The following is an 18,756-nucleotide window of genomic DNA, read 5'->3' as shown; positions in this document are numbered from 1 at the left end:
GGGATAAACCGGATATCCGTGTCCTTCTGATGACCCACCATTCGAGGGCGGTCCTTGACCAATCGGCGACCGCGATCTAGCTGCAGGTGCAGTGGCATACGCGAATGTAGCACTAGAGCCAGGAATCTGACCAGTGGGATGGTGAGCATGCTGTGGAAGTATTCTCGTACTGGACGAGCCAGCGAGGAGGTCGAGAGGACGATTGTCTGTACGTTTATACCAGGAAGTGTGTACGCGCGTATCTTTCTGTCTGCTGTATCTCTTCCGGTTGGCCTCTCCAGGGATATATTCCACTGATACTGCAGGAGAAGCGACCCATGGAAGATCATTAACTTCGTGCAGGAATTGGCGAACGCTAGAAAACTGGTGACGCAAACTATCAGAGTTGGGAGTAAGACGAACAGGGGGGTTCATCCTCGCAAAGTCGGCGGACGGTAATGGTTCAACGAAGACGGGACTTAAATCAGCCCTTTGGGAAGGGGGATTGCCATGATTATTTGACGTGCTGGTATCCTGGCTTCGGGTATCGTCACTAGAATGGCTAGCAGTGTGTTCGTGATGGTCATATGGATTCGAAAGGTGCGATTGCGGGGAATAACGAGAATGATGGGAGTGATGTGAATGAAGTGAATGTTCGTGCACCGCTGATAATATTGACCGTTCTCGACGGTCTCTGGGTGTGTGCTGGGGTGGAGGAGCGGGCTCTTCGACGGGCATCCGGCTCGCTTCGACATACTGCACGTTTGATGGTTCATCATGCATTTGAGAGGACTGATACTGAGGGAGGGTAGAGGTAGTCAAGTTATTCGCCACAGTAAGCATGGTCTGCGATGTGCCCATAGTACCTGTGGTATCGTGCCGGACCGCTTTGCGATCATGGAGACGGCCTTTAGACATGGCCTTTGGGAGTCTCTTGAGGCCACTCACGAAACCACCGACAAAAGTCTTTGCTCCTCCCCTCCTTTTGCTCTGCTCGCTATAACCATAGCCATAACCTTCATCAGGGTCCAAATCCGCATCCACAGTCATGTATTCTGCGTCCCAGTCCGACTCTGAGGGCGGTATGTTGGATTGTGCTCCAATGACCGGGGTGGGCATGCCTGAAATTGGCTGAGGAGGCGGGGGCGGGCCAGGGTAGACCTGAGGATCATTCAAGTTGGACGGGGGGTAGATACTAGCGGAAGGCTGGGTGGTCGATATCCAAGTGACGTCCCGTACTCGACCTTGGCGGGAACTTGAAGTGCGGTGGTTCCTTGCTATGGCATCTGAACTGTAGTAGTCTTCAATGGGGCGTTGATTAAAACTGGTGTCGATACGGGTTGGTTCACGGAATTCCATAAACTCGGACATTTCAAGTTCTCAGATGATTTTTTGTATCAGCGTTTCTTTCTTCCCAGAGGGTTTCGGTGGAGGTCCGTCAATCCGTGGTGATCGTAAGCAACAGAGACGCTGGGTACTGGAAATATGGGCGTTGATGGGTGCTCAAGTGCGAAAGACGTCAGGTAAGGGGTTTCCAATGGTGCGCCAGCTGAGCGCAGTAAAGGTTATATGAACACGAGGCAGGTGCGAGGATCTGAAGTGAAGACCGGAATGTGCATTGGAATGTGATCCAGTGTGAAGAATGATAAATAAAGTCGGTCTTATCACGATAGAACTAAGGATAGCCTTGGTGCATTGTTGCTGCAGTCATGGATATCTGCGTAGGGTATGTTTTCGCTTCATTCTTACTTCAAACTCCGCGTTGACGCTCGTTGGGTCAGACGCTCAACATATTGTATATACTCAACGCACAACGCATGTTGGCGATTTAACTAAGCTTCAACGTTTCGTATGTAACGATAAACCTATGCTTGCGTATCTTTATCTTATGCTCAGCAGTCTTGACATTGTGTGCAGGCGTAGGATTCGCCAGACAGAATATCAAAATCACCGAGTTATGAGCACTCAAAAGCACAAAGTTTGCTGATTTCTTGACAGCAGTCGCCCACGATCGCCATGGCATGAAGTAGTTATATCCACAAACACTGCGCCTAGACGTCTTCACACCGTGATTATGCGCAGCTCGAAGATACTGTGCTTTTTGCGCTTCGAAATAGTCTCGGAGGATTTCGTCGGTGAACCTTAGAACAGCCTCAATACCACTAAACCTTCAATAAAACTGATCGGCGAGTCAACTCGGTGTTTAGTCCCTTGTCAAGGCTTTCCGCAGGAGTTATGTTCGCCTATATAATGCGTGCCATCAGCTGTATCCGTATCATCATCGATACTCTCTACGAACATTCAATCCAGTCACTCATTCACACTTGGACAACGATCTATGGTGCTCCTTCTTGCGTCATTGACAGCTGGTCTCTTCCTGTCCTCGTCGCGCGCTGCGTCGATTTCTCCTCCAGCCCAAGCAGAACAGATTCAGTGGGTTAATTGCACCAATAATGTTCCCCAGCCATTGCAGGCTCAATTTAATATCACCAACTGGGGTGACGATCCAAGCCTCCCGCCTCTCCCTTCAACTCTACACTGTGGATATCTCAAAGTGCCTATGGATTATTCGCAACCAATCGGATCCAACAACACAATCTCTGTTGGGATCGCGATGTACCGCCCGGATAATCCGGAGGGCGTCATTTTCTAGTACGTTTCTTGTGAACAACCTTAGGATCCATCGTATGAATATTGACTATTGACTCTCTTTAGCAACTCAGGTGGCCCTGGCGAACCTGTGGCTGTAATGGCATGGGAAGTGGCGTTAAACTTAACGCAAACGTTCAACGGCTTGTTGAATTTTGACCTCATGAGTTAGTGCACACCATTATTTATAATCCATTGCTTTACTCAACGCTTTTTCGTTCTCAGTGATGGATGTGCGTGGCACATTCAGTTCTAATGAACTCAATTGTTCGGTCGAGCTGTTCAACGAAATACCAACCACGTTGTATGGCTTTTCGAACCTTTTCCTTCGAAACTTTTCTCAGTTGTCTTTTTTTGATTAGCTTTACAAACATCAGCGAGTTTGATGCAGTTCAAACCGGTGTGAAAAACTTCGCGCAGTCTTGCATTGACTTGAGTTCCCCGCCTGGCATTGTCCAATTTATCGGCACAAACGAAATGGTGAAAGACTGGGAGGCCATTCGGATCGCTCTCGGATATGATAAAATCAGTTATTATGGCATATCGTAGTAAGCCCCAAGTCGCGTCTTGTGGGATGCGACCAGGCTTAATTCTGATCCTAGCGGCACATTTTATGGGATGGAATACCTTTATCGCTATCCAGACAACTGCGATCGCTTTGTGCTTGATGCCGTATTTGCTCATGGAATGGTAAGACCCCTGCTGTTCTCAATCCTCAATATCCTTAACTGACAATCTTCCGAGTAGAGCGATGAAGATACCGTTATGTATGATATGAAGGCAATCGACCGCCTACTTTTGCGTGCCGACGCTTATTGTATGTTCAATACAACATGTCCTTTGCACCAGCAAGGCAAAGGCAGTATACCCGCCGTAAGTTGCAATTAATCGTAATAACTAGTAGATTCCACTTGTATTCTTACACACTCAAAGGCATTTCAAGAAATCATCACACAAGCGACACAAAAACCCCTCTCTGCACCATCCTGTATTAACTCTACCGTGTGCAATTCAGTGGTCACTGCAGATAATATACGAACTGCGATCAACTTCGAATTCACATCTAATCCCGATTTCCCGTATGTTGACGAAGCATTATATCAAGCAACGCAGGGAGATGCCAGTATGGTGGGCATCATTGAGCGTGGCACAACTGGACCTGCTACTGACATAGCAAGCACAATTGTTTTCCCCCTCATATGCCTTGACATTGGTAGGTTTTGATAGGACTTCGCAGCGCAATGCAGTTATATTAATGATTTTTTATCCTTTTCAGCATTAGACAACAATTCATACGCTGGGTTTGAACAGCTTCGTTCGAGTTCATACAAGGTTCGCACAAATATAAGCATCTCTTGGTTTGGCCAGGCATAGATCGACTGCTTGATTAATTAGGACGACCCAGCCATGCTGAGAGTTTCTAACATCTTCGATATTGAGGTTAGTTCCCCAAGTCCTGTCCCAGTATTAAGCTTCAACTCAACATGATATCAGCTATACTGCTCTGCATGGCCTTTCCCAGCACAGCCAAAACAACTGTTGCCCACGAACCACACTTCTTTGATGTGGGTCACCGCCGATTTCGACCTGAAGTAAGCTCTTCGAATATCATTCAAACTGATGGTAGAAGTTACTAATATTTTGCTTAGTCTCCCGACCGAGTTTGCCACTTTTGCATGGGCGCAAGCACCGAACTCGGTTCTGGTAGTCCGACACGGGGATGACCATGGCACGTTACAAGGTTCGTCTTATTTTTCCGTCTGCACTTTTCTCAGTGCTGCTGCTTCAAGGTGCACACATTTACTCTTATACTAATTATGCCGCCTCGTTTAGTTCCAAACCAGCCCGCCGCGGCGATGGAAGTCTCCTTCCTTGCTACTGGTGTGCTTCCGAACGTCACCGATGAGGAGCTTGTCACCGTCTACACCCCGGGCAGCACTCGTGGGCCAATTCCAGACCCGTATTCTGTGCCCGTTGGACCTCTTGCTGGAGAAACGAGTACCTATGCAGGGATATGAAGATACATACAATTTTTCTCGACTGCACTTACGCATCGACAATCAATTAGCTTAGATAGGTTTGTAAATTGATACTTACCTAACTGCGGACAAGTGAATATGCTATATAAATTCAATGTTCATAATCAACTTATGCTAACATAAGTAGCCTCGTTGGATGTCCATGGCGCAGGAGCACTGCAATAGGTGGGGTAGCGCAGAGATGCTTATCTATATTACAGAGAGACCAAGGTACACCGAGGTTACAGATGTCAGCTATTCATAGCGAATAAAAGGACTGGAGTGCATTTTGAAGCAAAGAAGGTGTGATTGATCCAAAGGAAAGATGTCAAAAAGAGCGGAATGGTTTGTTAATGCCCAATGAATAATGATAGGCAAATAAACACTGCTGGTGAGATTAAACCGCACAACAGATAATTCAAGTCGAAACATAACCTATAACAACCCAGATAAGTAGAAATAAAAACACAATACCATGATAAATTGGTCGTGATTAATTTATAACCCATAAGCGTACGGCCTGGCAGGATCCGACGTCGGGGTGGAGTAGGATAGAACAAAGCCAATATTGAAGCTGCCGACGTCGCTGGTCTAGAAATGCAGGCCGGAATCGGGATAATGGAGATTTTGGTGGGAGTGCAGGTACAAAGTGCTGTTGGTGACGCTTCATGAATGTATGAGATACATAAGACTATGAAAGGGAACACATGCGTTGACTTACTGGTAGAGTGCGGCGAAGAGCAATGTACAACTCGACAAAGGCGCTATACCGCTTATGTGCATGGATGGTCGTGCCCTAAGACCCCGGTCAGCCGGTTAACAAAAAATAAAGGGGATCTAGAACACCGACCTCTTTTGTTTTTATGACACAATCGTACACTTGGGAAAAAGCAGAGATTTAAGGGAAAATAGAATCAACGATAGGAGACGTTGATAGCTCACCAATGTAAGCTCCACCAAGTTTATCCCCCACGCTGGTCCAACCACTTATCTTGACATCACGGGTGAAAGCTAGGCTTCCACCGAAATTATCACCCAGCCAAATATCGCTAGAGAATATGGATGGTGGGCCCCGCGGTGCTGGTGCTGGAGGTGCTGATGTTGGCTGGTACGACTGGCTATCCCGTTCCTGGACGAATAATAAGTATCCGAGATAAAACCAAAGTGCGGAAGGGCATACTTCGCAAAGTTCGTCGTAAAAGCGAGACTCTTCCTCAACATCAATTTTGTCTGGTAGCACGACCAAGAGATTTTTGGAATGTTCGAAAGGGTGAACGGGCAGAGGCGATGGCGCGGGCAACTGTGGAGAATGCATTGCAGACGAGACAAACAGTCGGCGGGACCCACACGAAAACCGGAAATGAGTAAACGTCACGTGCCGCCATTTCACATTCAGCGGTTTTGTTATGCTTTTCCCCAAGACCGCGCTTAACGAGTCTTGACCACAGGGTCTTCAAAAGTATAACAACGTGTCCTGCTCTTTTCGTACTGTTGTCATACTGATTCAAATAAGATAGATCTCCAAATGCTTACCTGATGCCACACGCTCGCTGTGAGAACGTCTAGCTCGCCTCAACCTTCGAGAAAGGAATCTTGTCTGTTCAGCTATAGGCATAAGCCTCAGTATAGACAGGTTCGTTCGACATTCCATCTCTTGCGGACCTTAATATATAATCTACGACATCTGCAGCCAGTTCAAACATACATTCTCCCGTCATGATCTATGTGTTCCTCCTGGTCATGGTACCTCACACGTTGTCCTCATACTTCTATAGTATGTTCTCTTAAAGTGACACATGGAGACAAACCTTCCAATCAGGAAGAATCGTTCTAGTAGCTGAGCTCAAGGTCGCCGCCAGTCTAGCATACTTCAAACGTTCGACTTTTCCAGACGTGTCAGCCCTCGGCATTTCCCCGTCCTTCTCAATTCTAACCATAAAGTAGCTGGTCTTTGGAATCTCGTATCTAAAGATCTCTCCGCTTCCTTAGGTATATGTCCTTAGGCTTCGATAAGAGCTATTTGAGGTTTACCTTTTATCTTTGGTCAGACGCTGGCTCTGGTTTGCATCGAGTAAGATTGCTTGTTAGGTGAAATTATGTTGCGTCTCACTTGGTTTCTACAATGCGATATAGAAGTTCATCAGTACTCCATCTGGAAATATGCCTATGTGCATGTCCCACCGCTGCAGCGCTACAGACGGCAATGGTGAGCATAACTGAGCCATGTGTACTGGATTTCGAAGATATAATAATTTTATGATGTGACAGGGAATGCCTTGTATCTTCTGATTCTGGGGAATACTATGTCTCTTTCCCGAGTTTTTTCGACTGCAGCTGGATTGTCATAATTGCTCTTTCCCTCTCCCACTCACTGCCCCCTATCAGCTTCGACCGCAAGGAGAGGTATTACCACGTTCATTTCCGCCAATGGAGGACGGTAGTAAGCGTGTAGAAAAGAATATTCTTACTTACGCGCTACCTACGATTAGTCTAGTTTTGCCTCAGCAAGGCTCTAGGTGGAACTTCCACTCACCAATAGCCTGGACACACTTATGGTGCCTTTGTCGAAAGCCACGTGTTTACAACTGTATATCGTCTGTCATTGGCCGATAAGACACAGGTATGCCCGCTTTTCGTAAATACTGAGGTTCTCTTGAATAGCTACAATATACGGGAATTATTACGTCCATCTCAAGGCCAAAAACGACATAGACCATGATGAGGTACTGTTTGACGGCGTATAATCATGGCTCAGTGGTCTAGTAGTATGATTCTCGCTTCGGGCCTTCCGATCTGCAGCAGATCAAGTAATTGCGAGAGGTCCCGGGTTCAATTCCCGGCTGAGCCCTGTGTTTTGTACCCCGTAACTATGGTCTATTTTTTGCTTATCTTGTGGCTTATCTGATTTTGCCGCCAAAATTACGCCATTGGCTGCGACGTCTTCTGTTTTTATATTTTTTGCAGAGAGCCTCCGCCTTATTATCGACACCATTTGCCCTCCCGTTTATGCGCACAAGTATGGACGTCTCGGATCCGCTGAGCCTCCAGGAGTCTTGCACAACACTGCATTCAAGCTAGCACGTCGAGTTGGGACGGCACACAGCTTGTGAATGTAAACGGCTTTCGTACATCCCATATCAAGTGAAATGAGATGCATGTGGTTGCCTCGCTTTAGTTTATAAAGTTCCATGTTCCCTCGCAAACTTCCCTCGACTGAACTACTATTTTGTTGACCGAATACACGAATCAACGCTAACACCCGTCCAGTATCAAGTTCTCTGTCATCAGCGGATACTCCCTTTCTATAACCAGAAAATGTTTCGTGGTATGTCGCCTTCCTTTCTCCTTCCAACCGCTCGTCCTCGACACTATCAGCGAGCTATATCGTGATGCCTTTTTTTATTTTATAATTTTCAGATAACCGTGAGTTGTTTATCAGGGAAGTAATAAACAGGATTGAAAAATGTCGTTTAGAGACCCGTCACATTTCTTTTGCTGGTGACAGTAAAGGTGTCTGTAAGTCCATTTTTAAAATTTATATTTGGCAGATATTTCAAGCCATCTACAGCGACGGTTGATGAATGTCTTGAAGTTGCTGGTGCGGAAGCTTTCGATCAATTTGAGAAGTATGATGCTTCCATATCAAACGGATACTGAAAGCTCACTTTTTTTCAAGGCGCGTGCAGAACTTAGATAAAGGCGTATGTTGTCGAGTTCTGCAAGTTACATGCCCATACTGAGTATACATTAGCTCAGGAATCTTGCGAACGCTGCTGGTCAACTCGGAAGTTCTGTCGGAATATTATCTTCCGCCTTCCGATTGCGTGAGCAATTAGCCAGAATCTTGTTCCTGTTTCGAGAAAATGCAGCATATCTATTCCCTCGGAGAGTTCAACGTCGAGCTAGGGAAACTCATGTCAACCCAAATTTGATGAACCGTCGGAAGACACCTTATTCCCCGCCACTAGCTGCCAAGTTGGTTATAGAGGAAAAGATAGATCCTGAAATATTTCCAAAATACTTCGAGGATTTTGCCATAGAGACTGAAACGTTCACGAAGTGCTTGAACGATTTTTCTGAATTCGTTGACGAGGATGTCAACGCATCAATACGATCATTCCAAGGCGATCTCAATGTAATCTCGCCTACTTTCTGGGTCACTTTTTGGAGCTAATGGATTTATGCAGTATTGGGCATCATGTCTTAAAGAGTACGAAAGTAAGCTGCGGAGCTATATGTGTTTTGCAAGGCAGTAATCCATATCACTTCCTTATCAGCTCAGTTTCGCTTTCCTGCCGTGCGAAGGTACATACATGATCTCACGCCAGAGATAGGTGATCATATGGACAGTGTTGCTGCTTCGCTATCGTTGTTCATTGAAATCGGTAAGTTTTGCACTTTCCTCAATCCTGATCAGCCTGATTTAGTATTTGGCTAGGCATCCCTATAATTACGTTTACGCAACATCATGCTACTGAGAATCTGTTGAACCTATCTACAGTGGCAACTTTCTTTTCAGCTGTGACAGCTATGACCCTGCAATTTTCTTATGGCTCTACGGACAGTATTTTGGCCGAATCCGTCAATGCCTTTTGGTTCTCCTCGCTTGTTTTCAGTATCGCTGCTGCAGTCAATGGTCTTCTTGGTCTGACTTGGAAACAAGCAATGTAGTACGTACTCTGGTACTCACTCTACTGGGACTACCAAAGCTAATATAGCTTAGTCGTTCGCCTGGTCACCGTGTCCCTTGGTGGGTTCTAATTTGGATTGAACGTTTGCCCCTGGTTTTCCTCGTTGTTTCTGTGGCTTGTTTTTCCACCGGACTCCTCCTTTTTGCATATTCGAGTAATCAAGTAATGTTCTTTCTCGTATTTTCATACTTCACACACTCATGTATTTTTAGGGCCGGGTTACAAGCCTGATAACTACGTTTTTTATTGCTATGACTTCTCTAGGTCTTGCCACTGTTTCTGCCTGGTTTGTGTCTGAACGATGGACGTTTAGGCGACATGGAGGTCGCATATGGTTAAAGGATATAATTATTGGCGAGGCCGACCGGGTCTTGCGATTAGGTGCGTTGATGAAGGCGAAAGACGCTCTTCTTCGGAGCTGTATTCGTGTAACTGCTGCACGCAGCTATCTAAGACAACTATCTTTACGGGTGGCAGATTTTCTATTTTATGGGAATGGGGCAAGCGATGATAACATTGAGCTCCAATATACGCGCCCGACGTCACTTTTGACTAGAAATCAGTCTTCGAGTACAACGACTACGGAGCAGCAACTCTTCCATGGCTGTGACACCATCGAAGAGTCTGAGGCTCCAAGCGGTCCTGTCCAGGCTAAACAACGTCTCATCAATGCTGTTCATGCCGTTATCATGTTACAATCGAGTTCTTCGGCCAAACTTCGTATGCGTCGCAATCGACCAATACCATCACTACCCGATACACAACCTGGATCACTAACTCCAAACCCTAGTAAAGATCCGCTGGCATTCCGTTTTCCCAAAGTAACAACATCCAGGTTGAAGACCGTAGAAGTAGCCCACGAACTTTCTGCCCATCAAGCTCTCGTTCGGCATTCACAGTTCTCGCCCGATGGGCGGTATCTGGCGACCTCTAGGTAAAGCTCTTGCGTACTCGCTGGCCTGCACGTCTCCTGATGTTGTTACTATTAGCTGGGACAAAACGGCGGTTATATTTCGAGTAGGGGTGAATAGTCTTGCTATATCCGCAGTTGCCGCACTCTGACAACAGCGCTCTAGGATCCATTCACCTCCCATCAAATTTTAATGCATGATAAGGGTCTCATAGGTCAGGTTGCCTGGTAAATATCATTATATTTGCGCCTCTCTGGGAAACCTAGCAAGTAAACTGACCCGCCCAAAAACAGGTCTCCAGAAGGCGATCTACTCATGACGAAACTGAAACGCGGTATCAAAATTTGGAATATGGTAGGAAGAATTTATTGTCCTAGTTGTTGGTAACTTGTTGCTGACCTTTTTACCTACCATAGGATGGTCAATGCCAAAAGACAATAGGTCGACCACGTACTGTTCAGTCAATTACATGGCTCCCCAAGGGGGATGGTGAGCTTCTGACTGCAACTGTTCCAACATGGCATGTAATAATTGGAATGTAGCTATTATATCGGCCGAGGTTAACGAAAAAGTGAAGAAGGTGAGTGAATGGGCCCCCCTTCCAGGAGTTACCGCATCTTATTCATATATTCCCAGGATACAGATGGGAGAGTGAATGATACTCATGTAGAGGGCAGTATAATTGTGAAATTGGTGTGTATACTTGTATATTTTATGAGCTAAACATTACTTATATTTATTCAGGACCGTCGCGGCGTGGTATGTCATATTTATATGCAAGGGAATATAGCCATAAGGATTGATGTGTACTCTCAGGAACTGGCACACTATGCGTTCGATCGCATTAACTTCAACAGTGTTGCCGTGACGCCAGATTCTTGTCGAATTATTGGTGCTGGGCCTTTGTTAACCTCGCCGACGGGGATACAACCCAGGCAATCTAAGGCGGAGAAGCAAATTATTGGCACGTATTTCATTTGAGTTTTCACGTGTTACTTACGAACAGCTATCCGTAGTTTATAATATGGAGACTAGACAATGCGAAAAGTAAGTATCTAATCAACCGTCAGAGACTGAGAATTTCTTCTTAACTCGGTCAAAGTCGAACGCCTGTATTCAATGACGTTCGAGACATAACGATCTCTCGGAAAGGCACTGTAGCCTTACTTTCCTATGGGCACAAAGTCAGTACTTTAAAGTCATGTCGGTGATCCCGCGACTCAGACTAACCTGGTGCATAGTTGCCTCCGGAGCTATGGAAATTAGAACTGGTCCGAGGTCGTGACAATAAAGTCCTTCAGATTCTCAGGCCTAGCCTTCAGCATACGTATATGCCTGTCAGGAACGTAATTAATTTTGTAGGGCCAAGTTCTTTTGGAGGCCTGGATGACCAGTTGGTGTTCTGCGCCGGAAAAGGTGCGTCGTATTACTTTGTTCCCGAAAACCAGTAATCCATGCTGTACCAGCTGGAGATATACACATTTGGGACCGGGACACTGCGGCACTTCTTCACCATATTCAACCGAGAGGACCTGTTGGAGACCTGACTTGTATCGCTTGGAATACTTCTATCGACATGCCGATTATGTTTGCAACTGGAAGCCATGATGGCGCTGTCAGAGTCTGGACGAGCACAGACGAAGACATGGAAAGTAGTTATGCGGGTATGTCGACAGGATCACCGGTTTCCAGACGCCAAAGTCGCACCAAACCCACGAGTCCCCTAGCTGTGGCACAACCCAGAGATAGGATGTCTCAGGTCGAAATCACAGTATCCTAAACTATTAATACTAGTATTGCAGCTGTGTTGCAACGAATTGGCCGGGTTTTATCAAGTCTGATTGACTTGTTTCTGTTATTTCTTTCACTCGTTTCCTGGTATCGTCTCTTTCTTGCTCATAGAAGTTGTGTATCGTTCTAAAGATTCAGACTTGTAGGGCTGTGCCACTGTAGTATGCTCAATCTCTGTATGATCCTTCGTAATCCGGGCCTGGGTAATTTGCAGGTATTTTCAGATGAGAATTGTTAATGCATGACATGGAAGAGCACATAAGTTCCAAATAGAACTCGAAGGTGGTAAAAGGTTCACTAGGAAAAATTCAAATGAGCAACCTACGGTCGCGGTTGCTGTGTTTAACTGGTAACGTTATGGTTTAAGTTAGAGCCCTAGAGGAAGCTCTGAGGCGTTGACAACATCTCAAATATATAAAAGAATCTCTCTACCCGCACGAGCTCTCAGTTAGTTCAATTTTTTACTTAGACTTTTGCAAATGGCTGTAAGTGAGATATTTACGTACATGATCATGATGGATGCGTTGCTGGCGCGGGACGACCATGATGACAAGCGTGTACTCGGTCTCGGTGTATATATTCATTGTACGTCGTTCTGTCGCCAGATCATAACTTACCCTTTGACTCGCTACTGCTATATTGACCAGCACACCTAAACGCTTCATCGCTCTCGTCAGTGCCAGCTCTTGATACGTATCATTTTCTGCTTATAACCGAAGACCATCTCTTTTAGCCACTTTACGACGAGGGCTGCACCAACTATACTCATCGTCTAACGGGTTTATCAGGCGCTTCGAAAACCGAGAGGTATGTAAGAATAAACTAAATATATATTCGTGCCATTGCTTCAACTTTTTCCGTAGGTTGCTATGGTATACAAAGTTGCCGGCTATATTGTATCTTACGACCAAGTACGCAGCTGGGCTCATAGAAATGGGCGTGAGCCCCCAGCATATGGTGTGTCTGCATGGCTAGACAAATGGTTCAAGGAACGACGAGTCGACAACGCTTTCCGCGCACTGGGAGTGAACTGGCCGCAAGGCACCCCCGAGAACCCAGAGGCAGCTAATCCTGTCATCATGCTGGTTCGCAAATCAGAAGTTGACCCCAATTCAACGAGGAGGAAATGGGCACCTGTGAAGGAAGCAGAGGGAGATCGCGTTGTGAAGAATTGGCTGGAAGATGAAGGTTTACATGTTTATTGGGCAACTGTTCCGGACCCATATCAAGAGACGGAATACTGACGTCGTACGCTCTTTTTCTCCAATACTGGTTTTTTATCGTGAGTTATTTAGCTGTTTATTTTCGGGAGTGGATATATTTCAAGGGCTGTTGTTATTTCCACATTTTGCTTCACCATCTATTCACTGTAATGATAAATGAATATGGATTTTTGACAAGCACATAACAACTGAAGAACAGCGATAGCAATACAAGAAACAATTTACAATTTCAATACACGGGAACTAAGAAACATAGAATCGACGGAGATGAGTTTGATATACATCGACTACCAGCAAACAAATGGTCGCGTAAGAGACATATATGAAATGAAAACCGAACATGCAGATTGGCATAGCCCAGTTATACCTAGAAAAGAGAGCATAACCAAATCCTATTCTGATCCCGTAAATGATGACACCGTTCTTTGTGCCGTTTTTCTTGGCCTCAACGTCGGAATCCGATATACTTACCAGGACTTGTGGGTGCATCCTAACATTACATTTTTCTGGTTAAATGGGTCTATAACAGTCTGAAGCTCATACTCACTTCATCCGGACACGAATAGTAGGCATCCTCATCGTCGCTAGATACGGCACCTGAGGACGATATGTTCGTACGAGAGGAGGGAATCCGTATCACCACTGCCGGCGAACGTAGACTCGGGCTGGCAGCAGGAGAAATCTTGATCCTGGGAAATGAAACTACGTCGGACCTGACAGTTCTGGTGGAAGGTTCTGTCGTATACACGATATTGCGCTTGTCATCGGAGGGAGTAGAGACAGGCGCTGGAGCTCTTGGTAGAGGCGAAGGATTAAAAATGACAGGTGCTGAGTCGCGTTCTGTCATGAAAACAAATCGATTAGCTGATAGATGGATAACAATGATTGAACGTACTCGAATGCGCAGGAGAAATGATGTCTGGCTTTGCTCTCTTATTGGGGGAATAATCTATGCTCTCTGATGACTTTCTGCGGAGTGAGTCCGGTGACAGAAGCGAAGACGGTGTACTGGGGATTGAAGTTCCTGGAGGGCCAAACGCAGCAAGCCTATTCTTCGCGATTTGAGCACAAGTCCTTCCACAATAGTCATGATTTCCATGTTTTGGCCGCTTGTGACATTGCTACAGAGAGTTATTAGAGGCCATACAAAGACATTGGGGGGCGAGAATAATACGCACGACACACATACTTGGGATCTGGACTGTCATCTTTGCTTGCTTAGCGTACGTGGCACAAGTCCTTCCACAATAGTCATGGTTCCCATGTTTTGGTCGCTTGTGGCATTGCTACAGAAATATATTGGAGGCTATGAAATGAGATCGGTGATGAATGATACTGACAATGCATAAATTTGGGGTCTGGGCTGTCGCCTTTGCTTGCTTAGCACACGTTTTACCGCAGTAAGGATGGTTCTGATACTTTGGTCTTTGGTGGCAATACTAATAAAGGGCATGTATTAGCACCGGCTTTAGAAATGTTACATATCATGCCAACCTCGCAAAGGGCTGTGTTGGTCGGTGTAGCACGATGGGTGGGGACCTGGTTCTTAGTCGAGCTTTTTTTTGCCAGGAAGACACTGTTAGCGCTCATCATTGCGATATATATATATAATGGCTTACGGAGAAAGAGCTGTCGCCATCATTGTTTTGAAAGCTCCATAAACAGAAGGCTGGCCTGCGCCACCTGATTCTGCTCCTGCAATAATGATGAAAAACAGAACAACGTGAATGGTATAGTGACATACTTAATCTCTTTCGCAATCGCATCAACGACTTTCCTAGCTCGTTACGGCCTCGACCATCGGCCCCTATACCCCAGAAGGCATCTTTAGCCGAGTCCTATACAAAATGTGAGCTTATGTGAATTTGACAATAAGGTACAAAATACCTCGACGAGCTCTGCGTTTCCGGTTCCCATAAGCTCCGCAAGTAGGTCATTGTGTTGCGTAAATTTATGGTAGAGTGTTTCATCCATCTAAAGCGATTGCCTTAGAGCGAGTCCCACAACATAGTAGAGCACATCACACCTTTTCTACATTAACCTGAAGCCAGTCTGGGCGGACGTCGGCTTGAAAGCGACGAGCTTCTTTGAACACATCGCTAGGTCGGGTGGAGAACGTCCTTAGATGTTCAGCAAGGTCAGGTCTGTGCCCTTGAAACTTGAAACCAAATCGTTAATCGGCTCGAAAAAACAATATAGGGTTGCTGTTTACCTTGAATGACTGGAAAAGATGTTCGCTCGTCGGATACAGTTTGCCTTTGTAATTCACTGTGTGGGCCGAGAAGTTGGTAAAACCATAGTAGGGGTCATTTCTGTCGTAGAAGAGAATACGTTTCACGCTGAAGACACGAGCTTAGCATCATTGAGGTTCAATGGGAATGGAACGTGGAATACCTTGGGCTATAATCATGGCTATCGCTGCTAGGATAACTAGCGCTTGGAGAGATTCTGTCGTCGACCTCCATGGCATCATCGACCGGAGGCCTAGTTACAAAATTCGGAAATAATTGCATGAGTGATAATTGTGAGGTAGAAAGCTATCGATACTGAGTACTGAGCGCTGAGGCTGCAAGCAACCTGCGGCACAGTAATAGTAGGTCCGAGTCCTGTGTAGGCGTGTAAGCGGACGTAATGATTATGTAATTTACTGGTATGGTCTGGTCGGTGCATGTCCCACTGACTACTAATAGTAGGACAGCCTTGTGCTAATTTCACCAGCGCCTCCAATGCGTCGTTCTGTGGTGTGGACAACTCGTGCGTTCTTACGTTCGGAACATAGAATTGCGTAGTCGCAAGCTAGCCTTTTAAGCCATTCTCTGCATTGTGATTTCCCATACAGTCCCGCCGTGAAGATGTTTGAATCAGTTGCACAGTGGCTTCAGTCCTTGTTTGCCTCGACAGAACCCAAAGGGCGTTCCACGTACAGAAGCGCCCATACTAATACCCCTGCACAATTCGCCAATCGTTCAGCAGTACAAAAGACCGCCCGAGTGGACGGGCAACAAGCACGTAGACCACATAATAACAATAAAGCTCGCAGTTGGTCCAGACACGGTTCCTTAGGTCGACATATACTCATTGTGTACTTGCAGAGCCGCCTTCTCCGAACAACGGTCGAACACGCATTCTATTTTATGACAAGGGAAAACCTCATTATGGCTTTACTAATTTCTCGCCACATCCTATTCTCTACAAGAGAAAACGATATCCAACGAGTGAACATCTTTTTCAGGCTATGAAGGTATGAGTCTGCAATGAATCATCAGCATTATACTAGTAGTTCTGACAAGAGCCTAGTTCATCGACCACCGCCCTGACATCGCGGAGCGAATCCGTACTTGCTCGGATAAACCCAGCGTAGCATTTGCAGAAGCGCACAAATTTCAGACTTCTGTTCGTCCAGATTGGATGACTGTCAATATTCAGAAGGCATGCATACATGGCGCTGGTCAGAGTTGAAATCTTGCTGACCAACTTTCAGATGGACGAGGTTTTGTGGCATAAATTCACCCAGCATGCAAGCTTGAAGGCTGAGCTACTTGCCACGGGAAACGCAGAACTTGTCGAGGTGGGCACTTCCCTTGCCAGTTAATCCCGCGAGAAATAACGCTTGTCCTAGGATTCTAACAAAGACTCCTTCTGGGGTGTAGGTGCTGATCACCGAGGGCGGAATGAGCTAGGAAAGGCGCTCGAGAGACTAAGAGCTAGTCTACTCCAGGGGGACAAGAAGTACCGCATTTGACATACCTATGTCGTGGAACCTGTGTGAGGAGATGATTTTTCCCACTGTTAGTCCGATGAAATTTCAGCGATGGAAGGCCAATGCAACGTGAACTACAACGTGTAGTTCTCGTGTTACTATGGGTCAAGTTTAGGTTTAACGGATCTCGCGCCACCTGAAAGCGCCCGTAATCTACTATGCTAGCAACTCCTGGCCTACACATTGCTGTCCTTTTGGTATGTTGTGTCGTGGCTTTTCACCCCCGTCCAGCTTTTGATCATGATCATGCCAAACGGGAGGTAGACACGTTCCTCTTTGCAGCATGTAAGCCTCGCGGCACATAATATCAGGGAAACTTCCCGTTTTACACTATCAATGGATTCAGCGATAATCTATTCAGATCAAAAACCCCTGTAGGTTGAAAGTGGCTTAATCGCATTGCATCGTGACCTTTCGGTGAAGATTAGCACACGAGGTCTGGGAGCGGCGTGCATCGTTCACTGTGTGAAAGGCTCCACTGACTTCTTAAGCTCTCCTTATAAACACCTCAGGCTGCAGGTTCTGCGTACGCTACAAGTTCGCGTCTACATAATGGCACCGGCACTCTGTGATGTACGAACTTCACGACATCGCTTAGAAGGATCGTCCATTAACCCATTCCTTACAGAATTGTCACAAAAAACCGAAGTTTAGCACCTTCCAGTATTGCGGTAAGACGTGTGCCGCTGAAGCAACCGCGAAAAACACTGGCGCTGGCCGTGGTGGAAAAGCAAAGGGGGCCCCAACCCCTGGCAAACCAAATAATCTTTGCATCGTAAGTTCCTCCTTCCAGACCTGAGATAAACGCCGATTGTAATTATTCTCCTTGTGTTTTAGCAATGCGGGAAAAAACCAAAGTTTGGCACACATAACTATTGCGGGAAACGATGTGCTACTTTGGGTGCTGCAAACGCCGGGCCTCAACCAGCTCGTCAAGGACGCCAAGTAGCTCCTGCCAAACCCAAAGCGCCAGCGGTCCGGACCCCTGCTGTTCCCGCCCCCACCAAAGCCAATCTGTTTGCTAGTCTCAAGGGTAAGAAGGCGGTCGAGGAGGGGTCAGAATCAGGTAGCTGCCCCGCACTACGGTATGGAGTAACAAACACGCTAACTGATACCCTTGAAGACTTTTCCAGTGATTACGGCGACTCAGATAGTGCAATTGACCCTGATGACTATCCTTCCTCTGATGACCCATCCACTCCTGCAACGCCATCGGGCCGTGGAGCTACAACGAAGAAAATACCTCCCAAACCAGCTACCAAGCGCAATGCACCTGGAACATGTGTCATTCCTGGCTGTGGAAAGCCATCTTTCGTAGACAACAGTGGCGCAACATCTGATTATTGCTCGATTAAGCATCGGGAGTGAGTGTCGAGTTCAGTCCGTGCCTCCTGGCACATTGCTAATACTTGTTGACAGGGAGGCTGTGACGTCGGGCGTTGTACTGGCGTGTATCATGTGTAAACGTTTCCCTCAGAGCGATGCGAACCATTTTTGCAGCAAGGCGTGCAGGGACCAGGCATTAGTCAAGCCTTGAGGGCTTGCTATCCTTGTTAAATAGATATACGATGTGTCGAGTATTTCTTTTGTATTCAGTAATTGAGGCATGATATCCCAGTTTCCACGTAATTGATGTGTTTGTATAATCAAAATAAAATTGAAAACGAAGTCAATCAAGACATACGTGACATCAGAAGCGCACAGCGCGATCAGTCAGTTCATATAAACGAATTA

At 46.2% G+C, this 18,756-nt stretch overlaps 8 protein-coding genes across 8 annotated transcripts; 5 read left to right on the top strand and 3 right to left on the bottom strand.

Annotated features, from left to right (window-relative positions):
* Window positions 1-640: 640 nt before the first annotated feature.
* SERLADRAFT_477164 (uncharacterized protein) lies at window positions 641-1,392 on the bottom strand (the record flags this gene model as incomplete). The annotated part of the gene is made up of 1 exon (XM_007322623.1): window positions 641-1,392. A coding segment is annotated over one exon (708 nt), but the record flags the coding sequence as incomplete, so codon positions are not given.
* Window positions 1,393-1,743: 351 nt separating this feature from the next.
* SERLADRAFT_417861 (uncharacterized protein) lies at window positions 1,744-4,773 on the top strand (the record flags this gene model as incomplete). The annotated part of the gene is made up of 13 exons (XM_007322622.1): window positions 1,744-1,828; window positions 1,879-2,631; window positions 2,695-2,795; window positions 2,854-2,932; window positions 2,991-3,176; window positions 3,231-3,318; window positions 3,376-3,501; window positions 3,562-3,841; window positions 3,905-3,960; window positions 4,024-4,068; window positions 4,123-4,220; window positions 4,278-4,369; window positions 4,462-4,773. The coding sequence occupies 12 exons, from the start codon at window positions 2,318-2,320 to the stop codon at window positions 4,644-4,646; spliced, it is 1,650 nt and encodes a 549-aa protein (XP_007322684.1).
* Window positions 4,774-4,799: 26 nt separating this feature from the next.
* Window positions 4,800-5,981, bottom strand: SERLADRAFT_477160 (uncharacterized protein; the record flags this gene model as incomplete). The annotated part of the gene is made up of 5 exons (XM_007322621.1): window positions 4,800-5,310; window positions 5,368-5,442; window positions 5,497-5,525; window positions 5,589-5,775; window positions 5,827-5,981. The coding sequence occupies 5 exons, from the start codon at window positions 5,959-5,961 to the stop codon at window positions 5,140-5,142; spliced, it is 597 nt and encodes a 198-aa protein (XP_007322683.1).
* A 1,992-nt stretch (window positions 5,982-7,973) lies between these two features.
* On the top strand, window positions 7,974-12,028 carry SERLADRAFT_442053 (uncharacterized protein; the record flags this gene model as incomplete). Its single annotated transcript, XM_007322620.1, has 22 exons — window positions 7,974-8,032; window positions 8,086-8,162; window positions 8,215-8,272; window positions 8,323-8,347; window positions 8,398-8,781; window positions 8,834-8,864; window positions 8,924-9,031; window positions 9,085-9,316; window positions 9,370-9,499; window positions 9,550-10,271; window positions 10,327-10,360; window positions 10,414-10,475; window positions 10,542-10,602; window positions 10,665-10,737; window positions 10,791-10,828; window positions 10,885-10,941; window positions 10,993-11,007; window positions 11,065-11,216; window positions 11,284-11,295; window positions 11,351-11,432; window positions 11,490-11,664; window positions 11,715-12,028. 22 exons carry the CDS (start codon window positions 7,974-7,976, stop codon window positions 12,026-12,028), a joined length of 2,901 nt encoding a protein of 966 aa, XP_007322682.1.
* Window positions 12,029-12,568: 540 nt separating this feature from the next.
* SERLADRAFT_477155 (uncharacterized protein) lies at window positions 12,569-13,442 on the top strand (the record flags this gene model as incomplete). The annotated part of the gene is made up of 4 exons (XM_007322619.1): window positions 12,569-12,624; window positions 12,687-12,711; window positions 12,773-12,846; window positions 12,903-13,442. The coding sequence occupies one exon, from the start codon at window positions 12,909-12,911 to the stop codon at window positions 13,281-13,283; it is 375 nt and encodes a 124-aa protein (XP_007322681.1).
* On the bottom strand, window positions 13,408-15,846 carry SERLADRAFT_477153 (uncharacterized protein; the record flags this gene model as incomplete). The annotated part of the gene is made up of 12 exons (XM_007322618.1): window positions 13,408-13,752; window positions 13,810-14,102; window positions 14,158-14,383; window positions 14,441-14,548; window positions 14,603-14,701; window positions 14,757-14,817; window positions 14,882-14,957; window positions 15,007-15,100; window positions 15,150-15,236; window positions 15,289-15,420; window positions 15,475-15,601; window positions 15,657-15,846. 12 exons carry the CDS (start codon window positions 15,773-15,775, stop codon window positions 13,708-13,710), a joined length of 1,467 nt encoding a protein of 488 aa, XP_007322680.1.
* A 107-nt stretch (window positions 15,847-15,953) lies between these two features.
* On the top strand, window positions 15,954-17,356 carry SERLADRAFT_477148 (uncharacterized protein; the record flags this gene model as incomplete). Its single annotated transcript, XM_007322617.1, has 5 exons — window positions 15,954-16,301; window positions 16,355-16,503; window positions 16,560-16,691; window positions 16,744-16,830; window positions 16,882-17,356. 5 exons carry the CDS (start codon window positions 16,115-16,117, stop codon window positions 17,002-17,004), a joined length of 678 nt encoding a protein of 225 aa, XP_007322679.1.
* Window positions 17,357-17,462: 106 nt separating this feature from the next.
* SERLADRAFT_452767 (uncharacterized protein) lies at window positions 17,463-18,633 on the top strand (the record flags this gene model as incomplete). Its single annotated transcript, XM_007322616.1, has 5 exons — window positions 17,463-17,595; window positions 17,651-17,797; window positions 17,860-18,088; window positions 18,146-18,386; window positions 18,442-18,633. 5 exons carry the CDS (start codon window positions 17,575-17,577, stop codon window positions 18,557-18,559), a joined length of 756 nt encoding a protein of 251 aa, XP_007322678.1.
* Between the last annotated feature and the right edge of the window lie 123 nt (window positions 18,634-18,756).

The sequence above is a fragment of the Serpula lacrymans genome (assembly GCF_000218685.1).
Source record: "Serpula lacrymans var. lacrymans S7.9 unplaced genomic scaffold SERLAscaffold_13, whole genome shotgun sequence".
Lineage (NCBI taxonomy): Eukaryota > Fungi > Basidiomycota > Agaricomycetes > Boletales > Serpulaceae > Serpula > Serpula lacrymans.
This window is presented reverse-complemented; position numbering and strand designations above follow the sequence as displayed.